Source organism: Anopheles cruzii, chromosome 3 (genome assembly GCF_943734635.1).
Source record: "Anopheles cruzii chromosome 3, idAnoCruzAS_RS32_06, whole genome shotgun sequence".
Classification (NCBI taxonomy): Eukaryota; Metazoa; Arthropoda; class Insecta; order Diptera; family Culicidae; genus Anopheles; species Anopheles cruzii.
In genome coordinates this window covers 53990165-54013347 of record NC_069145.1, presented here as the reverse complement: position 1 = coordinate 54013347, position 23183 = coordinate 53990165, and the positions used below count along the sequence as shown (strand labels likewise).

General features: G+C 44.5%; 1 protein-coding gene across 1 annotated transcript; it reads left to right on the top strand.

Annotated features, from left to right (window-relative positions):
• Positions 1-16669: 16669 nt before the first annotated feature.
• LOC128270608 (neuronal acetylcholine receptor subunit alpha-7-like) lies at positions 16670-20758 on the top strand. Its single transcript, XM_053008019.1, has 3 exons — positions 16670-16767; positions 17435-17615; positions 20621-20758. The coding sequence occupies exons 1-3, from the start codon at positions 16670-16672 to the stop codon at positions 20756-20758; spliced, it is 417 nt and encodes a 138-aa protein (XP_052863979.1).
• Positions 20759-23183: the final 2425 nt, after the last annotated feature.

Genomic DNA, 23183 nt, shown 5'->3' with positions numbered 1-23183 from the left:
TGGTGCACTAATGGTTAATGGACACCATCCATCAACATCCGGTCTGCCGGTCCGGCCGGTCCGGCGGCGGCGGTTGCGAGTTCATCACGAAATTGCACCATCCCAACACGCTTCCCCAAAAGGCTCGGAGGATGAAGTGCATCCGGCTCCGGGTGCAGTCTGTTGCAGTCTTCGCCGCCTAAAGCCTTCATTTCCGGGCCTCGAACCCCGCGGTGGGTTAGAATGCGTGTGTGTGTGTGCCGAATGAAGGCAACGAATGAAAGGTTAAAAGTAATTAGGCTTTAATTTTTAATCAATCCTCTTTTATCGGCCCAATGAAACGCGCCACTGTTGCCGTGCGGCTTAACATAAAGCACTTAATGCGGGCTCGCCGAAGCCTCCGAAGACTGCAAAATTCATTTATGCAAAAGCCAGCCTTAGCAGAAAGGCTATCCGGGATGGTTATATCCTGGCGGACCTTGTTGCTCGACGGGCCGGTTCGACGTTTGCCGAACGGTGCAGCACCCGAACCAATTATAAATTTAATTTCTCCAACACGAGCACAATGAAGATAATAGTATCAAACAACTGGCTCGACGCAGTGACCGCAAGAAGCAGCCCAGAAGCCCAGTTAGCGCACATCACGAGCCATGCGAACGAACGACGGTGGATTTAAGGGAAAAAAAATCGTTTAACATAACAGTACGCCAGCAAGGGACATGTCGTAGGTTTCAATAGACCGTCTCATAGACCACGCTTCAGAAGGGCTGCGTGCTCACCCCTTAGGAAAACCACGTTGAAGTCACGAAGGGAAACAATGTTTCTTTTCTATTCAGAGGTGATGGCACATAAAATTTCCACCTCATAGTCGAGTCAGCTTCGTGAAGTTTTCGCAGAGGTTTTCGTTTGCTACCGCGAACTGTATGGCGCAAAATTATATTATGTACTAAATAAAATATGTACTAAAAATAATTTTAAAAAACTATAAAATTATGTTATTCACATTTACGTTTTTATTCATTTTGTAGATTACTAATATATTATATAATTTTCTTTATCTAGTTTCAATTTTGGTTCAAGCGTTCAGAAAATTTAGTATCGTGCAGTGATTGAAGTTTGATTTTTGGAAGGTTTAAAAGCAAAGGAATTTTATGAACGAATGATTATAAGGATGAAACGAAACGAATATAAGGACTATTCCCCTTCAATTATTACGATAAAAAGATGGTTGCTGAATTTAAACGTGGCCGTACAAGCTTTGAAGACTATCCACGTCAAGGACGTCTAAAAACAGCAACAACACCTAAAATCGTAGAAACAATACAGGATATCGTATTGGGAAATCGTCGAGTGAGATTTAGTACAAGGCCTAGCCATCTCGTTGAGCAGTATAACCCATATTTTAACTAAAGTATTGAGTTTCAGAAAGCTCTGTGCAAAATGGGTGCGGCATTCGCTAACAATGGAACAAAAACACATTCGAATGCAACTTTCTCGGCAACATACAGACTTGGGTTTATCAGCATGATCCTTAATCAAAAACAGAGGCTAAAGAGTGGTGTGAACCTCGTTCTTCGACTCCGAAACGAATTAATGTCCAGGAATCGGCCAAGAAGCTGTAAGCATCTGTTTTTTGAGATGCGGAAGAATATTTGTTTGTGGGTTACTTGCAAACTGGTAAAATAAAAAATTCTAAATACTTTTGTAACCTTTTAGACCCTTTTTTTACATTGGTAAAAATCCATGAATTAAACTTCGAATTGCTGTATGATCCACCTTATTCACCTGCTACGACCCCTAGCGACCTCCATCTGTTTCCAGACCTAAAAAAATGCATGCCTAGAAAGCGTTTTTTATCAAATGATAAGGTCATAACAGCTTTGGAAGCATGTAATTCATAAATTGGAACCTCGTTGGAACAAGTGTATTGATGTTGTAGGAAACTATAGTGAATAATAAAGCGTATTCAAAAGCATAGGATTGTATTTTTCTTATCGAAGCTCAAAACTTTTTGAACGACCCAGTATAAGCTTTCATTGCAATTTTATTTTAACATATTGTGAAGTACTATTCGAGAACTCATTACGTAATTCGAGTGGTATCATTTTCGATTAGTTCGTTTCTGCCTAAATAAAGATACTCATCTAGGTGAAATTCACCCAATTCTTTTCCATGTACCCTAATTTCTAGCTTGCCAACACGTATGCAGCGAAATGGCCAGACCAGTATTTATTAAAAACCATTTGTTATCAAGCATCATCAATTATGTTTCATGTTTGTATGATAAATCATGCAAAGCAGAGCGAAACTCATCAAACGGCACGATATTAAAACTGTGAATCAACAGTTTGGCTTAGTGCCAAAACAACAATCAAACGGTCCCGGGCAGCACGCCGCGCTGTTGCATCACAAGCGGTTGTCGAGGGAAGTAAATTTAATCATTACACCAATTCCCGCGTTCAAGTAATTGGTTTCATTCGTATTTACGATCGAAACCAGACACGCAGCGTATCGTAATGCAGCCATAAACCGTGAATTGTCACTACGACACAACGCCTCGTCGTTATTTTAATCCTTTTTTACGTTACGTGAACGAGATAAGAATAGATTATTGTTTCACTGCGAAAGTCATCGTGCACTGGCGAAACTTCAGGTATTGTCTAGTGGTTAGGATATCCGAATCTCACCCAGATTCGTACCAGGTTCGATTCTCGCTCCGGGAAGAGCTTTTATGTCTTTTTTTATTTCCATAAACTTCTGCCAACCAGCCAAACAAAAAGTAAATTACATTATTGTACAAAGATGCTCCAAAACCGTATGTAAACTTTAAGACTTTTGAAATAATTTTAAAAAGTGATATGTTTGTTTTTCAAACTCAGCGCTGTTACGACTTTTTCAACCACATCAGCCCTTATGCCCCCAGGAGCAATGGTTCATGCGTCTCGTGCATGATACATCCCCGAGGGATGGCTCCAGCACTGACTAATCTTTAAATGTTTCAGCTCGGCGCCCTCACTGGAACGCTCTGGAAATCCCCGGAGGCCATTAGGCCACTGTGTTGCTACGCTTACCGAAGCCCGACCTAGTTCTCGCCCGGTCCCCGCCGGGTGTAATCTATTTTTCCCTAAACCGACCGCCAGTGGAAAATCTGTCAATTAGCATGCCCGTCTCGTCCTAGCTTCCCAGAAGCGTACTCCTCCCAGCCCTAGCCACCCATCCCATCCTCGCTCCGGTTTATGTGAGAATATCTACTCATGCGATGATGGACTAAGGCTCAAAGGAGAAGACCGCAAACCTGGCTGCTCCGGAGCTGACATTTGCGATATAGAAGCTGGCCGTAACGTAATGGAAAAATATGGCTCTATGAGAAACTGGCCAAGCCTATCGAATGGCACTGCAGCCAGCAAAGAGAGCACTTAGACGGTGCACCGTGGAGCACCATCGTAAGCCACATAAACCGCGAAAGACTATCCAACGTTCGGCAAATCGTGACTAACGGCACTAGTGAATCTTGTGCACAGGAATTCTTATTTCACTTTGAGACCAAATCGTAGAACGCAGAAAACATAAACTTTTATACAACAAATCAAACCATTTGTCGATTTTCATAAAGTAACCATTATAAGCATAGTTCATTTCTAGATTGTAAGGCAGCCCATCTTAATGTCATTTAGCAGACTGCTGTAGGACCTTTACTTCGTGTTTAAACTTCCCAACATTCCTTTCTGGCACAGGAAGGATCCACGCTTAGGCGGCGAAAGCGGGGCGACGATAAATCTGTCTAAAACTCTTGTGCGATGTCTAATCACTCATCATATTCTTAGGCGCTTAGCGGTTTTTGCGCACGTCACACCGATAACATAAATTCCACTTCCACACCCACCAGGCACTTCCGGACTTGAAAATGTGTTAGGAGCATCCCATCCCATCCTGTCACAGTTGACACCGCAAAGATCGTGGCAAACGGCCATGGCTAGAGGCTAGACGCCGTGCATATCTTTGGTCGTAAAACTGCGGTCCCGATCTTTGGTGTGGAAAACCCTCCGCCCTAATCGAACAGATAATGCTGACGATGGTGCCGAGTGGAAGCCAAATTGATAAACTTTCCGAAGCCCCAAACCCAAACAGGCAAAACAAAACAGAAATAACTAATACCAACGCTGCCCGGCGCAATAAGACGCAGGGCGGACGAGATATTCGTCCGGGGTGGACGGCTAAAGTTGGGGCCGCATCGCGAACAGCACAGGCCAACACCCCAACACCTTCAATATAGACGGAAGAAAGTTTATCGATTTAGGGCCGATGTCTCAAAATTGATTTCAATTTCACACTTTCCCTACCGGTCATCCGGCCATCTTGGGAACCACTTTCGGGGCACAAAACTTTTGAGAAATCATAATCAAATGAGGATGTGATGTCGGAGAAGATAAACCAGGGGGGGGGGGAGGGAGCTGTAATGCCTCCTGGAGGACAGGAATTTGCGGAAGACAGTTTCAAATAATCTCAATCTGGTCGAACCAATACGTCATAACTTTGAGGCCCGAGCCTCATCGATGCACATTGGCCGTCCTGTGTCTGGTGTTGGTTCATTGAGCAATCCCTGTATTTAGTTGTCAGAGGAAACCATATCCAAGTCACGGAGACGTCACGACCCTATGAAGAGGAAATGAGACGCCTTCCAACAAAGGTTTATGTAATGTAGTTAGAGCTTGTTAGACACGTAGTTTACAAAACGGAAACGAAAAATCTGACAAGAGACTTAAGGCATGAGTGATTGTCGCCTATTACAACACACTCAGGAGTATCCAACCACATGGGGTACTATCGAGATAAGAAGTAATAAATCATCGTTAAATTTCTCAAACTACAGAAATTCCGGTCGTATGGAGTCGGTCAGCGTACGGTATAAAGGTTGTTGGATCCTTTTTTTGTTCCAATGTGTGAACCACGCTTCATCGTCCGCTGGGTATTATTCCATAAATACAGACGAAATCATTAAACTTAAGCGTGCCTGTCCGTACGCTGACAGACTGCTCGATACGACACGTCAAAAGTGTCCCGGCGCGTTCCGGTTCCAATGTCGGTCGCATCCCACGTGGCCACATCCTGACAGCCGGCTGCCACTTTCGGTCAGCGAAAGTCACGTGATTGATTTATGGTTTCGGTTTTCGCTGGCACATCTGACGGTGTGTCGGTGCCAGTTCACCGCTTACAACTAGTACACCTGGACGTCCGAGAGCTGTAATCCAAGAGGAGTCATCTGGAGAGTGAAGGATACAACTTAATAATCCTGGTTTTGAAAAATGACTACACCAAATGTGATGCGTTTTGCATAACCGAAATTCCAGAATCTGCCAAGATCTTCGGGCCGCTAAGACACACGAAAGACCACGCATCCCAAAACTCACACCGTCGCAGTCATTTGCGTAACCATGACCCGTTCAAAGCGCACGCGAGCGACGGTACTTTATGAGGCTTGACAAAATTAAACACGATATTAATCCTCCCGAGTACCGTAACTCTTGTGTCACGAACCCTGGACGTGTCTTTGTCGCGCCCGCAACGAGACTCGCCTGCTACGCCGGAAACGGTACTCCAACTGGGACATTCAGCATCGTAATCGAAAAGCTCTCTCTAACACTCTCTTTCTCTCTTTCTTTTTCTCGCTCTCTCTCTCCCTTTAAAGGAGAAAACATCCACTCCGGCTATGACGGAACCACGTCGCGTCTGCAATCCCGGGCGACCAAAGGGCGATCGCCAAACATAATTCATACCATAGATCATGAATACCAAACTATTCCACCCACCGAAGTATAAATGGCTTCCATTGCGAGACACAATTGTGGCCCTTATCGCTCCGCTTTCTGGGGTTTTGTTTTAGATGTTGCCTCCCGAACAGCTGCAAATGCTGGGCGTCCATCAAACTGCCACGACAACGGAGAGGCGAACCCCCCCCCCCCTCCGTTCCCGGTTCGTGTGGTTCTTCGTTCTGAAAAATATGTCCTTTCCGGGCGCAGATTTGGATGTAGCTGGGAGCGACAGTGCTCCAGCTCTGACGCAAGACACTCGCCACTTTCACACCTTTCGCAGACCTTCGTTTACACATTCCGTGTCCGGTGACACGAAAAGTGTAAATGAGTTGTGATGCTTTTCCGGCGACATTACCGGGACCGAAAAGGACCCTCGCCGCGGATGCGGATGTCGCGTGCTCTCCAAAAATGGAGCCCTCCCACCACCCGGTCCGGTCCCGGTCTTCTTACTGCACTTTCTCGCACGGAAGGAAAGCTTTTATCAATCCTGTCTGAAGTCTCGAGATTTAATGTCATTAGATGGGCAGGACTTGCTGACCCGGCACGCGGAGGTGACAGGGCCGTGCGACGGTACACAAGTTTCGCGCTCGTCAGCACGCATATCACTCACGCTCGCGTGATGTACCGTGGCACGTTAATTGTGCTTCCTCGGCTGCTGATTGACGCGCACTGGGCTTTTAGTGGAGAATAGCGTTCTACGTGCGAGAAAAGCAAAACAAAACTCGTATGATAATCCTTAGACCTGATTTGCCTGTAGTTTATTTGCTTGCCACGGCCTAGAACGTCCAGCCCAAAATGCATTAACAATCCGTACCATAAGTCAATAATAAGTATCAAGTGTCAGAACTTTAAGCTTTCCTTAAACTGTTGGTTATGTAGCGTCAACATTTAGATATTGCTTGAATTGGAAGTCTAGCCGATACCCAAACTTGATGCTTGAATTGAAGTTTTAATGGTTCCCATATAAATCAGACGATTTTCTATCGCTTGATCAACCTAATACAATCCATGCGAAAAGCAAAGATTTTCCAAACATATTCAAACACATGTACCGATTTTCCTTGCGCTTTGCTAATTGTCATAGACTGGAACGCGAATGTGAAGCAGCAGTTCATATTGTCTCAAAATTTACTATTTAAAATAGTGGCTTCGAATATATTGCACATTGTTTTTTAACTGCAAACATAGTACCATTATAAAAAGCGAAAGGTTTATAATTCGAATGGGATAGGGATGATGGGCTCACATATTTTTAGCGGTCAAACATGCGTTATCCTTCGCTGCTTATCAAGCGACTTCGAGAACTCTTTTGGATAGTTTTTATTTTTTGTTTGATGGAAGAAAAAATAGCATGACAATCGCTTTTTTTGCTGCTTCTAGGGCATTCTTTATTCCAAAAATTTCGTGCATTATTGGAAAACAAATGTTAAATCAAGAGGCGCTCTGAAATTACAGAACTGCATAGAGATTAAAGATGGCAATATTATAGGCTCAGTCATTTTTACATTTCCATCAATAGTTGAGCTAATCGCACTGGGACTTTGCCATGCTGTGTCTAAATGCATGATGGCAACGCGCTGTTCTCGAACTAATTTAGTGTAAGTTTTAGATTAGTAATGGCTATAGCGTCGACCCAGGTTTCCTTTGCACAATTCTTTTATTCTCGTTTTACTTTCGTTCCCTTGACCAACACTTTTATTTCGTATTCTCTCTCCGGTTCTCCATTTGCTACTGACCTCTTATCCGTTTATACCGGTCTCATCGGATCTAAACCTGTCTAATCGGCCCTGTCACTACCTGTCACTCGCATGCATAATATACCCGTCACTCGCATGCAATTTTCTCGCAACATTTAGGAAGATTAGTTTCATTAAATGTTCACGATCAAAAAAGTCTTACACGACACATCACTTCATAAATACGGCACAGTCAGTTCTTTAAGAGTTGAATAAAGAGTGTTCATGTAAAAAACTGGTCAACTTCAACTTGACGTATTATTTTTCATAGTGCATCAAAAAATTTTGTACATATCTCATTTTAAAGGTGTTTTTGTCTAGAATCATACGTATTATTCGATTTTGACATTTGCCCTTGATTTGTGGAAATGTCGTCGAAACAAGAGGAGCAACGTATCAAGATCTTGCACCGTCAGCGCGAAAATCCGAAATACTCGCGCGCCAAGTTAGCGAAATTGATGAATGTGGCCAAATAAACTATCACCAATGTATTAAAAGTATTCGGAGAACGTTTGACGACAGTCAGAAAGGCTGGATCATTTAGAAGTCGGAAACAGGAGACCACGAAAACGACGAAACGGGTGATCAGTTGTTTCAGGCGCAATCCCAAACTCTCCGTTCAAGATGTCGCAAGCAAGCTAGAAGTATCGTTTTCAACCATGCGATGAACTCAAATTCGAGCTAGTCTAGCATTCTAGAAGAAAGTAGTGACTCCAAATCGTGACGACAAGCAAAACATGTCGGCCAGAAAACGATCGCGAAATCTGTGCATAGAGATGTTAACGAAATTTGATTGCGTAGTGCAGGATGATGAAACCTACGTCAAGGCAAACTTTAAACAGCTTCCTGGACAGAAGTACAATATTGCAACTGAAAGAGGAAAGGTAGGAGAGATTTGCAAGGACATAAAGCTGTCGAAATTCGCAAAGAAATATCTCGTATGCGGGCTTTCTGTTCCTATGGTTTAAAAAGTGGCATTTTCATCGCGATCGGGACCATCAACCAGGAAATTTATGTCCGATAGTGCCCAAATAAACATTTTTGCCTTTCATAAAAAAAATACACAGGTTCTTTTCTATTTTGGCTGGATTTAGCATCTTGTAATTATGGAAAAAAGCCCATGGAGTGGTATGCCGCAAACAAAGTCCAAGTGGCGCCCAAAGACATGAACCCTCCCAACACCCCAGAGCTTCGCCCAATCGAAAAATATTGGGCCATCATAAACCGGATCCTCAAGACAACTCGTAAAACAGTTGTCAGTGAGATGGAATTCGAAGCAAACTGGCGTTCTGCACCAAAGAAAGCGACCAAGAAAACGGTGCAAGAGTTGATGAAAGGGGTAAAACGAAAAGCTCGGCATTTCGCATTCCTTAAGACGGTGGACTGAACGATATTTTTTACATATTCTGTATAAAATTACCTTTCAAAAGAAATATGACTTGATTTTTAAATAATTTTTTTGACTGATTTACAATTTTTTTTGTACGACCAGTTTTTTACATGAACACCCTTTAAGATATTGCTTTGGTGCCACCTTTCCGACCTGACCCAATGGTTTAATGGAAATAGCTAAACATAGTTTCTTTACTACTGGATAGTTAATGATGGTGGATTCATCATCCTGCACTACTACATAGTTAATGATGGATGAATAACAAATGTACCTTTATGTTTGAGTCGTTTTGTTTGTTTTATATTACAACAAAACTGGTCCATGATTGGTTGAATCATTTCTACGCCATAGTATTTCCGCATTTAACTATAGCTATAGCATTTCCGCATTTCCCATTTCCTCTATAGCTGTAAGATTTCCCCATTTCGCCAGTCATTCAATTACACCGATATTCCAACTTGGTGTACTACTTATTCTAATTGTTTCTAATTGAACTCGGTTTTTCAAAAACATCGAAAAATTGAATTCGAAGAGGAGTAGGTAACAAACAGGAAGATTTACCTTCTTACATTTCTTATCGGAGTTCTAGGCCACCGGAAAGACTGCAGCTAGATAAACACCGCGAATATCTTCGCAAACAACTAGGTCACATCGCACTCTAATCACGCTTCCAGTAGCAGCAAGGTTCGTGACCGAACCGTGACCGGACGTAATGACGTGCCCGGGGGTCGATCTGCTGCAGCGATAAATCCGACCGCACCCGATACTGCGGCGCCGCGAGGTCGTAAACATTCATAGCCAATTTTCCAATCGTACGCGCTTGGGAGATATTTTAACCGGATTAGTGGACTTTCCCAGCCGGACGTTTGGTAGGTTGGCGTGCGGGAACGGGTTCTGCCTGGTCTTTTCAGTGTAAAGTTTTCCGTTTCCCCGCACGACCTTTCTTCGAGACCGTGGCTATTTTATGTGCCCCAGCTAGAACCTTTTTTTCCGCATCCGAGTACCCTCGAGAACAGGACAACGTATGCTTCGGTTCTTGTTTCACTTCACCGTGGCCGTGTCGATACTTTCCGGGCCGGAGGCTTGTTGAGGCACGGCTTACTGATTACGTCTTTGTGTTGTCTTCGCTGTAAGTGTGCCGCGGCGCGCGAAGGAGGCAACTTACCGGGTGCCGGAAGCGGGGGGCGGGGGCCGTAGGTGGTCTTTAATAAATAAAATATGAGGCCCCTCAATTTGCTTCGGCGCCAGGAGCGGCGCCGGTACCGTGATTCCGTTATTCTGGCAGGCTGGCACTTCTTCTGGGTCTGGGTAAGGTAGTAAGGAGCCTCCGAGAGTTCCGAGCCGAGCCAGGCAGAAGATAAGCTTTTATTTATATCTTACTCTGACTGTGCATTTGGTGTGCGGTGGCGCCATAGTCCGAGTCCGGGGGCCCTTCTTCGAGAGCCGCGGTGTCCATTCACCGCGTGGCCGACGAAAGAAAACGCAATCATCCGAATGGTCGCCTCGACGGTGGACCGCGAAACCGCGATTATGCTTCGCGGGGCCGGTCAGGGCAGGCAGGGTTGGGCATCGGTTCCGGAAGGGGCGGCGGGCCGGACCGGGCCAGCCAGCATCGCGGCGTGTGGCCACAAAAACCATAATATGATGTGCAATTTATTGCGCTTTTGGTGAAATATAATCTTATTTGGCTCGCTCGATTTTTCCGCCGCCGTTTTGATGGGGCTCCGGGTTCTTGTCGAGGTTCCGCGCAGTCCATTCACCAGGCCAGGTCGGTCGGTCGGTTGTGGGTGGCCGTGGCATCATTTGCGGGGATTTTTGACCGTTGGAACCGTTTTAGGCGGGCAGCGGGACGCAGAGCAGAGAGTTACTCGTTACTTATTTATGTTGCGCTACGTTGTGCTTTTGATGTTTCGTTTTCGATTACGAAGACAAATGGTGGCTACAAATGGCCCACGTCCCACGGAGGGCATCTCCCCCGCTGGGTGGGAGAGTGAGGTAATAGGAATTAGCTAAACACCCGGGTAGGCTTCATAGGGCAACCGGTCCAATTGTAGCGCTGAGGCAGTAATTGAAAGGTGCAATAGATAAAGGTGGAGCCGGTTTTAAAGAGCTAAAGGACTGCTTCTTGCTGGCGTGCTGGGTTTCAAGCAGTCTTCAGACAGCGAGCTGAAAGTTTTGATCCACCAAATTTGGGACCGACGCCTTCACACCTAAGTGCCGAATTTGGGAACGTCCACCTTGTGTATTTTAAAACTAATCGAAGACTACTCAATTGAGGTTTTTTGTATCACAAGGAATTTTAACTTAATTATTACTTGTAATTCAAACACAAATTCATCATAAAACTGTTTTAATTCTCGCATCAAAACTAAATGGATCTTGAACTTGCAAATATAAACACAAATAATCTGTCGAAAAACCAAACAGCCCGAAATATTTCGCCCCGTCCACCACACCTCCAACTATACGAACCTTGACAAATTTGCGAGCCCAATGCTGTGTGTTTTATGAATTTTACTTTCGACGGCGTAACTTGACGCCGTTGCCTGTGTGAAGTGTCCCATACAATCCAATGCAAGACAACGCGTGTTGACGTTCCGAAATTTTATTTTCAAAACGCACTTCGGATGTGTGCTGACTGCTTCAGTTTGACTTGACTAACGGGCCTGAGCTGCCGGGGTTCCGGTTAAAGACTGCTGCGTTGAAGTGCTCTGTGAGGCAACGGGCCACTAGTTGGTCCTACGTACCGTGTGCCCACGAAAGTCGCGATCTATGATTTATAGCGCTTTTCGGGTGAACCAGTAGCTCGCAGAAGGGATATAAATTACCTTGGGCAGTTTCGACCAACGTTGGTCCTCTCTGCCCGCGCGCTGACGATGATGATGATGCTGGTGGTGATCATAAAGCTTCATCATCAGTCACGCTTTACGGACCGTGTCCCGTCAGCTACAAGAAGCGAGCTACTGAGCCTTTCCCTCCCGAAAGAGAGAGACAGAGAGAGGTGTATTATCGCAGCTGTACATGATATCAATTACATACTTTTCTAGCAGGCCACCAAAGGTGCCGTTTCGTCGGCAAACCTCGGCAATCCTCGGCAAACTAATCCCGCCGAGCCGGAATCCTTTCCCGTCGACAGGTCAGCCGCTTCTGCGGCACACACTTGGTTGGGCACCTGCGATGGCGGCGAACGGAATCATGCAAAACTCATTAATCGCGTCCTTCCTGGCGGGGACCTGGCGAGGCCATCACGAACGATGCTAGAATGCTGGCGATGAGCTATTCGTAGCCGGCCAGCATTCGTAGCTCCATATAATTTGATTACGACGCACCGGTAACCGGGTGTCCTGTGGTCCTCGTCCACACGCTCTCTGGTCATCGCTCATCGCGTCGCGCAAGGTTTGCCACCGATGCGGCACCGGGGCCTGATGAATGTGTTTAATGACGTGTTGCATGCACTGGAGAAGTGTGTCTCGGTTCGGTGCCCCCGGTTGCTGTCTGCTCGGAATGGTCCGCCCAGGGGCGCCCAGAGGATCGCTATAGAGCGCAGCGCGCGTTGAGCCCCCACTCCGGATTAAATGCTTTCTTGGGCGAACTGAACCCCCCCCCCCCGCGGAACAGCGAACGGAGATGGAGCCGCCTGGTCGCTCGTGGATAAATGGGTCAGGATGCTCCATTTGATCCGGGATCCTGGCGCGTGGTGATGAACCGGGCTGACCCGGCCCACCTCGGTCCGGTTCGTAATCTACGAAGTCATTCGCATGGATATTAATTATCCATTCGATCGAACTGGCGACGGCGGTGGCCGCGACTTTGTGGGGATCCTATTTATTCCACTTCGCCGCAGACACCGCAGCGGGGATGGGATTCGTTTGCGCCTGGGAAGACTTCCGTCCTTTGCAGCCCTTTACACGATGGGGATTCAGGTTCTTTTCCCGCGCTCGTTAGACGTGATAGCGAGCGTCAGTTCGCAGAGACCAAGAGAAGGGAGATTAAATCCTTAAATGGCACAAACGTTGGAATGGAAAAACGTTTCAGTTGCTTAGCACACGGTCAGACCTCATGGGGGGTAGGAATATTTTTTCGAAACCTTAATTTACCTTTCCGCGAGGAATCTGGTTTGTCACATTGAGTGAATGATTTGTACTCTATCGATTTGTTGTACATGAGCTACCCCGACGGCCATTAACAGCGCTATATTTTGAATATGCCTTTTTCCACCAAATGGTCCTGAAACGATCGAAAAGTTAAAGACATGCGCGAAAAAGCGCCGATGCCCACGAGCAGCATCACGAATGTATAACCTACCGTTCATTCCTCGGGCACTGTGCTGCGGAAATGGAAGCTGGCGAAGGGTGAATGTTACACGCAGACACAACATAGCTACGAAATAAAAGTAAATCAACCGTCGCCAGCAAGCCCGTTGGTAACAAATACGACCCGATGTACGACCAAACTGACTGAATTGGTGTCTTTTGGAGCCTTTGGCGTCGATGGAAAACACCAATTTGCTGTCAGTATCGGCAGGAGGCCTCGGATCCTTCGCGATGTGGAAGTGTTTGGGAAAAGTGTCGGTGCCGCTGTACCGGATGGAATCCCGCGGGGTGTGTTTTTGCACCCACCGCAGACCAGAGAACCGTTTTTACTACATTCCACCAAAAAGTGCAGTGTTTGTTGAAATTGCAGCACATCGGTGCACTTCGCTTGGGCGTGTATTAAAGATACATTATTAATACAAATTTTGTTTCTTATTCGTGGCAATAAAGGTAACATACAATATACACTGCTGGCCAATAAAATAGGTAATTGTGTGAAGCTGATACAATTTGAACTGTACTCAAGCCACTACTAAACCAATGATCACCAAACTAATACTGTACTTAGATATACTAGTTTATGTCATTTTTTTGTTATGTTGGTGATATTTATGTCAAAAGTGACAGGTGTGTTACCACTTATTTTGGCAGCAGTCCGATATGGCCTGGTCAATAAAATAGGTAATTCGTTGTATACGATGCAATTTCACCCGACTTCTTGAACGAAATTGGTTTAATTGGTCTTGTTGCAATCAATTTTCAATTGTGAATCTAAAAAAAGGGTTGTTTCCTGGCAGAACATCCAGAATGGGCAGAAGAACTCATTGCAATCCTTGAGGAAAGAAAGATTGTGAAGAATCTACGTAACGAAGGCGCGAGGTACAAAAGCTTCACCGAACTACTAGGAAGATCAGTAAATTTTATGAGAAATGCTTTGTTATGGAAAAAACAAAGGAAACGCGAGTTAGATCAAGAAAACCCAAACCAACGATAGATCATCGCATATCATTTTTGTCCAAAGCGGATCCGTTTGGTGCATCCAGAGCGATTTGCTCAATAATAAATAACATTATTAGCCCAAAACCTGTCCATTGGCGGTAACAAGAAGCTAATCTATCAGGGCTAATTGCAAGAAAAGTGTCACTATAGAGCAAAAAAAAATTGCAGATGAGGTAACAGTTTGCTGCTCAATATGGTTCATGGCAAGGTACCGAGGGTTACGAAAAATTGGCATAATATTTTATGGAGCGACGAAACCAAAATAAATTTGTTTCGTTCGGACTCTCAATGTAATGTTTGACGACCTGCTGGCAAATAATTCCATCCCAGGTTTACAAAAAAAGTTTTAAAACATGTAGGTGGAAGTATCATGATTTGGGAATATTTGTCATGATCTGGTATAGGTCCCTATTTCAGAACGAAGAGCACCATGCATGTTCTCGAGTATAAAACAATTATGGAAGACGTTTATGCTGCCTTACGTAGAAGAAATCATGCCACTGAGATGGATATTTCAACCAGAAAACGATCCGAAGCATACGTCATAGCTTATGAAATCGTGGTTTGATGGCAATAATGTGTCAGTTTCGCCTTGATCAAGTCAGTCTCCTGACTTAAACCCTAATAAAAACTTGTGCAGGAATGGAGGAATGGTATTCCATTCCAGTAAAAACTTGTCAGGATTTGGTAGATTCGTTGCCAAGAAGAGTGCTTAAAGTGCTCCAAAACAACGGTGGATATGCGGGTTACTGACTAATTTTGAAATAAAATATTAAATTTTGATAATAGAAAAAGAATAAACCGTCTAAATTCATTAAAATTTACCATATACGCAGAATTACCTATTTTATTGACCAGGTACTTTTAACTACTTTCTATTGTAATAAGCGAATTTCTAGAATTTTTCACTTATTTTAGACTATATTTATCTTATTTTTAGTACGTCTATCTTATGCTATCATTGTAATACCTGTGAATTCAATAGGTTTTGAAAAATGATCAAATAACGCAGCTTAAATACAGTTACCTATTTCATTGGCCAGCAGTGTATGTAGTAAAATGCTGGGCAATTTTTTATTATTATTTATACATCACAGATTTTCAATTCCGAGCCCGAGTCCCACAGAATTTTAAAAGAACATATCTCCCGATTATGACACTTGCTGCAAGAGAAACGATGGTTTGAAAGTGATGATAAAAATATCTCTCATCCAGGCAGTCATCGAAAGTCGAAAGTAAGTCAACGGCGCTTGGGCCACCGGATCGAATTAGACATTCGAGTGGCGTGTATGGTGTTTGGCCGGGACGTACGAACAGTTTGTGACCGGCGTTATTGTGGCCCCGTTGTTCCGGTGAAGTCGTGTAGAAAGTGATGTCAATTTGCGCACCTCCATTATGGAATACCGCCCGAAACCCGGTGACCCGGTCAAACGACGAGCGGCGAGAAAAAGTCCGCTTCGTCGGCTCGGCTATCCTGCTAGCCTCTAGCCTGCCACTGCTGATTTTGACGGGTCTTTTGCATTGGTAACGCCTCCCGGGAATTGAAAGATACCTTCGGGGACCAGTCAAACTAGAGACTCTCGGTTTGCCGGTTCACCCGGCGCTAGAAGAAGGTCAGCTGGCTGGCTTTTCTCAGTTGACCCCCCCCCAACAGTGGCAAGGAGCACTTGCTCCGGGCACCCGTATCGATTTCAACGCTCCCGGTGAATGAATGATTCATTCGACCTCTGGCACGGATAGGAAGCAGAGTGGTGCCCAATTTTGAAAATTGGTCCTTGCCAGAGTTCCGCCCTCGAAATCTCGAGAAGAGCGAGGATTAGATAACAAGTGATAAACATTCGGCCCCGTCTCAAATAGAGCCACTTGTCCCCCCCCGGGGTGGGGGGATTTTCTACGGGGCCATGCTTCTACGCGCAGGCAAATCCAAACACGTTTCAGGATGTCAGCAGGACGAAGCGGGCAAGTTTGGCTAGCTGTACAATGTCCGTCGTCCGGTGTAGGTGCGATGAGAGGTTGGATAATTTATTGTGTTGTGTCATTTTTCAACATAATTATCACGAACCGTGCTGATGCCGTTGCCTCGTCCATTAAACACTCGACCCCCTCGACAGCTAATATTGATTCTCTAACGCAATTATTAAACCAACAATTTTCTATTCTCTAATCCTCTTTTTCATTTCATACCTTCGTCGGGACACTGTTTGTGTGTGTGTGTGTGTACATTCCGAATGGCGGCGGTGTGCGGGCATTCATAATAATCGAATGAAATCGAACAAAAAACGCTCAAAATTGTTAAAACCTAAACCGACCACAAAACTGCGACAAAATAATCGAATAAAAAATCAAACGTCCGCCAATCCGGTGCCATTGGTTCGGTTAACATAAACAAATAAAACCGATATTTTCCATCCGTCTGCAAACACTCAGGAATGGAATGATATGAATTTAAGGTGGAACACATCGGAATATGGTGGTGTGCGAGATCTGCGGATACCACCGCATCGGATATGGAAACCAGATGTTTTGATGTACAACAGGTTGTTATTCTTTTCTATCCTCACCTACCGACGTTCAGTCTATGAGAAAAAAACAAATCTATTCCACCACCAAACCTCCAGCTTTGCTTAATACTTCCTCCGATCCTTCGAAAGCCAGCCAAAATTCCAATCCCTCAGAACCGGTGTTTGTTGTGTCGAATATCGGCAGCAGAAATGATTTGTTTGAACAATTCTGAAGTCATGTTTTCTCTAACAAATAATGATACCAAGCCAAATGCAACAATGGTAAGGCTTTGATAACTATCCTTTTTCCACAATCTAATCGGCTGAAAAAACACCAGCATAACATAAAATTGTAAATTGTTGTTCTGAATGAAGCTCTTATTAATTTCTGACGATGAACAGTACCATTTGTATTTCAATTATGTCCTTAAAAGGAATATTTTTAGCAAGTAGAGTCTGCAAACTTTTTCTTGACCACTCTGCTGGTGTGGCCATTTCATCCCCTAAGAACATTCGCCGACAAATCCCCGAGTCCAAGCTCCTTCCTGTGATTCTACCCTACTATTCCCGTTTCCGCAAAAAATACAAATTTTCAAATTGTTTCGATATCTACTACTAAATTATTTCTATCATCTTCCAACAACCGAGCAACCGAGCAGAGCAGTTGACGTGTACTCATCATTACCGTATATTTATATTTTAGTGCTGATGAAGGCTTTGATGGCACATACCCAACAAACGTAGTCGTACGCAATAATGGTTCTTGTTTGTATGTGCCACCAGGAATCTTCAAATCAACATGTAAAATAGATATAACGTGGTTTCCATTTGACGATCAAAGATGTGAAATGAAATTTGGTAGTTGGACATATGATGGTTTCCAGGTAAAGTTGATGCTTACAAAACTATGTACAAAAAACTATGACTAAATTCCCTAGCGCATAAACATGTTGTTGAGAAAAAAAAAATCACTAAACCTAGACTAACGTACGCAATAACGATGCTAGAAACTGCTACTGAAATATTTCTTCTGTGCATCTAACTCAAGCTAGCAGCAGTATCAAGCAAACGAAAACCTAGTTCTCGGTGGTGTGATCAACACCAATGGCTTAGAATAATTAGTGTTACAAGCAAACCTGTGCTTGTTTAGTGTTCACATCACATCACAACACGCTTTATTACTCAACCACCGCCGAGAACTGATTTTCGAGCTTTCCTTCCTTAGGGAGCGTATAGAGTGTACTGGCTGTTTCTTATGTTTAGTTTGGTTTACGTTGGTTAGTTATGACTATTATTTGCTCCAACTAGCAAACCGGCTGGCTGCCAAGTGCTTACTTTGCGAGTGGAAGTATCTTGTTTGTGCGTCCGATTTAGTTGATGTTCTGTTTGGTTTAGATCCACCCGTGATTTCTTGCTTATGATGGTTTCCAGGTAAAGTTGATGCTTACAAAACTATGTACAAAAAACTATGACTAAATTCCCTAGCGCATAAACATGTTGTTGAGAAAAAAAAAATCACTAAACCTAGACTAACGTACGCAATAACGATGCTAGAAACTGCTACTGAAATATTTCTTCTGTGCATCTAACTCAAGCTAGCAGCAGTATCAAGCAAACGAAAACCTAGTTCTCGGTGGTGTGATCAACACCAATGGCTTAGAATAATTAGTGTTACAAGCAAACCTGTGCTTGTTTAGTGTTCACATCACATCACAACACGCTTTATTACTCAACCACCGCCGAGAACTGATTTTCGAGCTTTCCTTCCTTAGGGAGCGTATAGAGTGTACTGGCTGTTTCTTATGTTTAGTTTGGTTTACGTTGGTTAGTTATGACTATTATTTGCTCCAACTAGCAAACCGGCTGGCTGCCAAGTGCTTACTTTGCGAGTGGAAGTATCTTGTTTGTGCGTCCGATTTAGTTGATGTTCTGTTTGGTTTAGATCCACCCGTGATTTCTTGCTTTCTCCAAAAACCCCAACGCCACCAACCATTTTGACCAAGCGCCGTTAGAAAACCGTACTCGGTTCTGTCATCTTTTTCCAAAGATTAGAGGAAACATTAATCATGATACAGTGGATTGAATCGAAACCTAGGTCAAAATGGTTGCTGCTTGTACGGGAAGGCCATTTTTTCTTTTCGTTACGACATTTTGCAGGAACAGTTCTGTGTACTGCTTTGACGTTGTGCCGTTCCACGACAGTTTCGTGCTCGATGTGAGAAACTGTTTGATTAAGCCGTCTCCTATGCTCTGTCAAGCTTGTGCTCTTTCCGGAACATGCTTCAACTGTAGCCCACGTTTGTACTTGTTCACCACTAGAGCTATAATTAAGACGATGTTTTACTTACGGGTCTTTTCATTTTGTTTAATAAAATAGCGATTTTTAGTTCGATTGTTTTTTCGCCATAGGCGTACTGTGTATTGATTTAATGTTTAACTTTGTTTTGTTAATGGAAGTTTGGATTCTTATTGAGCATAGAACGAACTTTAGTAAGTACAGCCAACAGTTGTGATTCAATTAAACAATCGTAAATAAAATGTGTAGCTAGCCACAGTAATGTTCGTCGTGGCAAAACGCCCTTTTGAAGGTAGCACCGAATGACTGATGATGTGTTCGATGGCCTTCAGGATTGTTTCGCTCCTGGGCGAAACAATTACGTGGCTTGGCCCTGGCCCTGGTTGATCGATCAGCGGAAGATTTTTTCAAAAAACGTCCCCCGGTGTTTCGAACGGCAAACCTTTCAAAGGGTAGAATGTACTTTGGACCGTTACAGTTCTAAGATAACGCCACATTGCCGCTCGTCATCCGGGAGCCGTGTTGGAAAACTCTTTCGACGAATCTTAAAACACACATTAACTCACCCACATGGAGCATACAGAAATGCGTGACAGAGAAACCCTAAAACCATCATACAAACTATCGAACGATGCCTCATATCGTACTGGGAGTGTTGCAAACAAACGGATGGAACATCCATCCAGTAAACCATTCCGAGAACTGTGAGCGCATAGGCGCCACCAGGTGCACCTTGCACTCTAGCACCGGCCCACAATCGCGACACATCCCGCACCCGCCTATGTACACGTACATGCAAACAGCAAGAGGAATTGCACAGCCACACGCTCCGTCCAACGCACAGGATGCAGGATACCGGCCACAGGCTCCACGCAGCACACAGGACCCACGGGCCCACTATCCGGAGCGTCCCTGGAACGTTCGCTCGTCAAGAAAGAAACGAGTCACGGCAATTAACATCACGCGCGCGTGACGTGACAGGATGTGTGAAGAAAAAATACCCCACAAAATACTATAAAAAAAAACATTTACAGACACTGCGGGTCGATTTCGGGGTTTCGTCGTACTTTATGCTTTGTCCGTTATGATTAGGTTTTGTTTAGATCACCTTCTGTTACACCGCAATGTGCCGACCGAGTTCAATGATTTAGACCGATTTTACATTATCCTTTCGGTTTGCATGACCTCACCTAGTGTGCTTCAATAAAGTGTAGAGGTTTTGATGCCAAACTTAGGAAAATGGTTGGCCTCCCCAAGGTGGCAAGGTGTACACTAGTGTATCGTGTAAGCAATATGTCGTACTGTGTGTGAGAGGGGACGTGTGTGTGTGTGTGCTTAAATATTATTGACCCTTTTGTTAGTGAGTGTTTCCTTTTTTCCTTTTCAACATTGCCTTAGTTCAAAGATAGGTTTTTGGTGTGCACTAATATTGATTCTATTCGTTGGTTTGCGTGTGTGTGTGTGTGCGTGGTTGAATCAGTGTGCCAGCACCCCAGTGGGTGTATAAATAGGTCCTTTAGGGTTGTTACCTTACCTCAGGTTGGCCACCCGTAACCGTTACTAATATTTTGGTATTTTTCTCTGACATTACAGTTAGACTTACAATTGCAGGACGAAGCAGGTGGAGATGTCAGTAGTTTCGTGACGAATGGTGAATGGGATCTTCTAGGTAAGGCACGGTTATTAAACGTAGAAGTTGAATCAAAACCTACGACAGTAAAGAATGCTTAAAAAACAAAAGCAAACATTCCACTCGAGCCGAGTGGAAGAATGCGAATCGAAAACTGCATGAACAGAAAACTGGAAAATCAATTCAACTGCTTCAACTGCTTAAAGTTAGTTCCCTCTAAACCACATAAAGTAAAGCTCGACTCAAAGCCAGCGGGCGGTTAAAATTGGTCTGAACACACCCACCAACACACACACTGACTCACACAAAACTCTTGCAAGACGAGAACATCCATTAAAAACAGTTTCGCTTTTTCGCGGGTCCACTTGCGGCCCAAGTAATGCATTCTGTAGGTTCGTTTCGTTTTCCGTTACTTTAGTCGTTCATTGCAGTAAGCCGTAGCCTCATATCATGCATCCATCAGTGATCATTCTGCCTTTCCACTTGCTGTCGCTCTCGTTTCCCGCCCCCCCTCAGAGGGTCACTTAGTCCAATCATTAACGAACTCGTCATCATCTGCTCTGCTTGGTTACTTTACTTTTCGGATTGCGGATGTGCCACCTTCGGAGTGAAGCGAAGTCCTTGGCACGTTCCGAGTAGCTAGTTTCCGGTAGTTTTCAAACGTGGATATTTCAGCTACCGGTGCGATAACCGGAAAACTAATTTCAAATGGCTTAGGTGAAATGTCTTACTCCTCGAGTCGTTTGAGTACAGCCGTAATCCGTAGCACAACGAATTTAACAGCGAAAAACAATCGAACCAAACCCTCTGCCGCAGCCAGAGCTGTCACTTCCTCTTGACTAAAACCGGGCCTAAACGACCGGAAACGGGTACATGTGTGGTGTGGTCCATGTTTGTTCTACAGCCCGTCTCCAGCATCCCGGTGCGGCAACCGAAATCGATCGTTATCGAGTTCGGTACGGACGCATCTGGGACCGGCGGGTCACTCCGGGTCGGCGGAAGTTGGCTTTGTGGTGATTGCAAAATAATTGTGTGCGGACGTCGCCCAGGAAGGGTTCGGCCACATCTTGCGTTCACCTTGCGAGTAGGGCGGATAAAGAAACGGCATCGGAGCTGTTCGGAGCTGCTTAACTGTTTGTGGTTTCTGGTACCGGTTTGGTTGGTTTGAATACTTTGGTATGGTTAGTTGAATACGGCTAAATACTGGGCTACTGGTGAGAAGCTGAGAAGCCCCACGCCGACGCAACCTCAAACAAGAAATCCTTACACGCCATCGCCAACGTCGACCACGGCACACGGATCTTGTATAGTTACACCGTTTCACCACAAACACGAATCAATTATTCGATTTCTTAACTTGTACCTCGCCGCACGCTCGCTCGACAGCTCCAGATGATGGTCCACCCTTTAATACGGTAGACTTTGGGCGTCGATTTCCGTAAACATAACGATTTTTTTATTGATCGATTACAGCGTAGCATGCTTCCGATTTTCGCGAGGTCTGTGTAGGATTTCCGATTTTCTGGAGTTGCCTTTGCCGCGCCGACAGGAGGGTGCGTCGTGCTGTATCCGGTACGTCTGCTGGTGACGTTTTTCGATTTTTCGAACCGACAATCCCACCGTTGCGTTGCGATACAGAGACGACCAAGCTAAAGACATTGCTTTCAGGCTCGTCCTGGGGAGATGGGAACGATTAAGTTGGGCTGTTTGAATTATGGGTCGTGCGTGGTTGGGAAATTGTGTCGTTTCATGGCACGGGACGTGACCGAAAAGTGGTCGATTTAAAGAATGATCGTCCATTCCGTGTTAACCCATTTCAACGGGTCAATAGGAACGTATGGATATACGGTTTAAGGAGCTGGCAACTGTATATTATTGCCTGTTTTCCGCCTCAGAGCGTTTACTTTTGGGCGAGTGTGCTTGGTTTGCCCACATTTCGTAGAATTTAGCAAAATTCTAATGATGCTTTGTTTTTTTTTATTATGCAGGAAACACCAACCTGAATGATTTCTATCTAAGCTACTTTATTGATTTTGCGTTAAATTTGTCATTGATGCACTTGTCCGAGACATACAAATGAATCTAACGGTTTGAGCGTCAAATCGGTGCAATTTAACGATTGTTTATCTGCATCGTTAACGGTCATCTTCCGACTAGATGATGTTGACGAATTGGTCCCATAGGATAGGTCGATGCTATAGGAAGAGTCCCAAGATCTCGCTTTGATTGTGGACCGGGATCGCTGGATGCTCGTGAAATTGGACAATCCAAATGAGCCGAGCCGTGCCGGCAATGGAGGCATTTTTCATTTCATTGTTTGAGATTCCCGCTTGTGAACGAAGGAGAAATACGAGTCGGGTTTCTCGGGTTCGCAAGGCTAATCACGTTCGGCCTGAGGTGGAAGAAATTAAATTCATTAATTTCCTCTGTCTGTTGCCCTTTCATTTTTTTTCCTTCACGTAAACTTGAAGCAACAGAAAGAGAGAGCAGAATCGCGATTCAAGCAATTGTTTGTCGTACGACTGG

Coding starts and splice junctions, on each gene's coding strand:
- LOC128270608 (XM_053008019.1), top strand. CDS start 16,670: ATGAATTTAAGGTGGAACACATCGGAATATGGTGGTGTGCGAGATCTG. Junction 16,768..17,434: donor GATGTTTTGATGTACAACAG/GTTGTTATTCTT, acceptor TTTATATTTTAG/TGCTGATGAAGGCTTTGATG. Junction 17,616..20,620: donor GGACATATGATGGTTTCCAG/GTAAAGTTGATG, acceptor CTGACATTACAG/TTAGACTTACAATTGCAGGA.